Here is a 1,324-nt window from a genome sequence, read left to right on the forward strand (position 1 = left end):
GGTGCCTGATTATGATCCTCGTGGTGCTCGTGGTGGTCGGGTGTCGACGGGGTCGCGTGGTGGCCGGGTGTTTCGTTCACGAGTGCAGTGTCAGATCTGTAGTCGATTTGGGCATGTTGCCCAGCAGTGCTATTACCGCTTTGATAGAGACTATGATGGCTCATCGGAGGCCATAGTTGCTGGCGATGGTGACTCCTTTCGTGTGCGTCCTCAGGCGCAAAGACCTGGAGGAGGGCAGTGGGTTTCACAACAGAACCCCCTTGTTGGTGTTGCTTATGGTCAGCCCAATTGGGCTTATGCTTCCATTGGACCGTTTAATGGTTCGCATGTTTCTGGGCCTTATGCCCCCTGCTTATGAGTCTATTAGTAGGCCGCCCATAGCCAAACGGATGCACCCGAATTTGGGCCAGCACCAAGGGCATGGTTATTTGGATGGTAATGGGCCGACTTTAGCAGGCCGCATGTTTAGGCCATCTGGGCCTAGTGGTCCGGCTTCGGTTCCTGGGGCTCACTATGTATCTCAGCAGTCCCCTGAGTCTTCAGTTGTGAACTGTGTTGGTATTGACGGATCCGATCCGACTGCTCCTCCTGAGGCTCCGTGGCATAGAAAACCTCGTGCTTGGGTATTTGATGTTGATAATTCTCAGGGTATTGGGTTGCCTCGGATACTGGATTTTCATGCTTTTGATTTTTTCGATACATCTCGGTATGATTCTAGTTATGGCAGTGTTGATCCGTATGTTCCTACACCTACTGGGACTGCCTCGTAGTACCCGGATTCTGGAGCTTCTAATCATGTTTGTCAGAGTGCTGCAGATTTGAATGCCTCAACCCCTTATTCAGGTACATTTGAACTTTTAATGGGCAATGGGGTTCCTACTAGAATTTTATCTGTTGGGGACACAGTTGTTTCTGCTAATTCCAAATTATTACGGTTGTCTAATGTGTTGTGTGTTCCAAGCATTCGCAAGAATTTTTTATCTGTGTCTCAGTTCGCTCGGGATAACAATGTGTTATTTGAGTTTCACCCTTCATATTGTGTTGTTAAGGACATCCAGACGGGGGAAACTTTAATGTGGGGCCGAGTTCGTGATGGGCTCTATTAGTTTTTAGTTGATTCATCTCTTTCCTAGTCTCTAGTGTCTGCGATTCACAATGTTGATCTTCAAGCCAGCTCACAATGTGCTGATAAGTTTACTTTGTGGCATAATAGACTTGGTCATCCATCATCTTTAGTTGTTAATGATGTTAGTTGTTTCTGATTTGTGGGGACTGGCCTCGGTTGCATGTGAAGAACATTTGTACTATGTTTCGTTTGTAGACA

At 47.2% G+C, this 1,324-nt stretch overlaps 1 protein-coding gene across 1 annotated transcript; it reads left to right on the forward strand.

The window, feature by feature from the left end:
- Nucleotides 1-389: 389 nt before the first annotated feature.
- Nucleotides 390-1,106, forward strand: LOC107955850 (uncharacterized). Its single transcript, XM_016891642.1, has 2 exons — nt 390-740; nt 807-1,106. The coding sequence occupies exons 1-2, from the start codon at nt 390-392 to the stop codon at nt 1,104-1,106; spliced, it is 651 nt and encodes a 216-aa protein (XP_016747131.1).
- Nucleotides 1,107-1,324: the final 218 nt, after the last annotated feature.

This window comes from Gossypium hirsutum, chromosome A11 (assembly GCF_007990345.1).
Source record: "Gossypium hirsutum isolate 1008001.06 chromosome A11, Gossypium_hirsutum_v2.1, whole genome shotgun sequence".
NCBI classification, from domain to species: domain Eukaryota; kingdom Viridiplantae; phylum Streptophyta; class Magnoliopsida; order Malvales; family Malvaceae; genus Gossypium; species Gossypium hirsutum.

What these genes read in the sequence shown, in the direction of transcription:
- LOC107955850 (XM_016891642.1), top strand. Translation starts at nt 390, where the DNA reads ATGCACCCGAATTTGGGCCAGCACCAAGGGCATGGTTATTTGGATGGT. An exon ending in ATGGCAGTGTTGATCCGTAT is followed by an intron (nt 741 to 806) that starts GTTCCTACACCT and finishes CATGTTTGTCAG; the next exon opens with AGTGCTGCAGATTTGAATGC.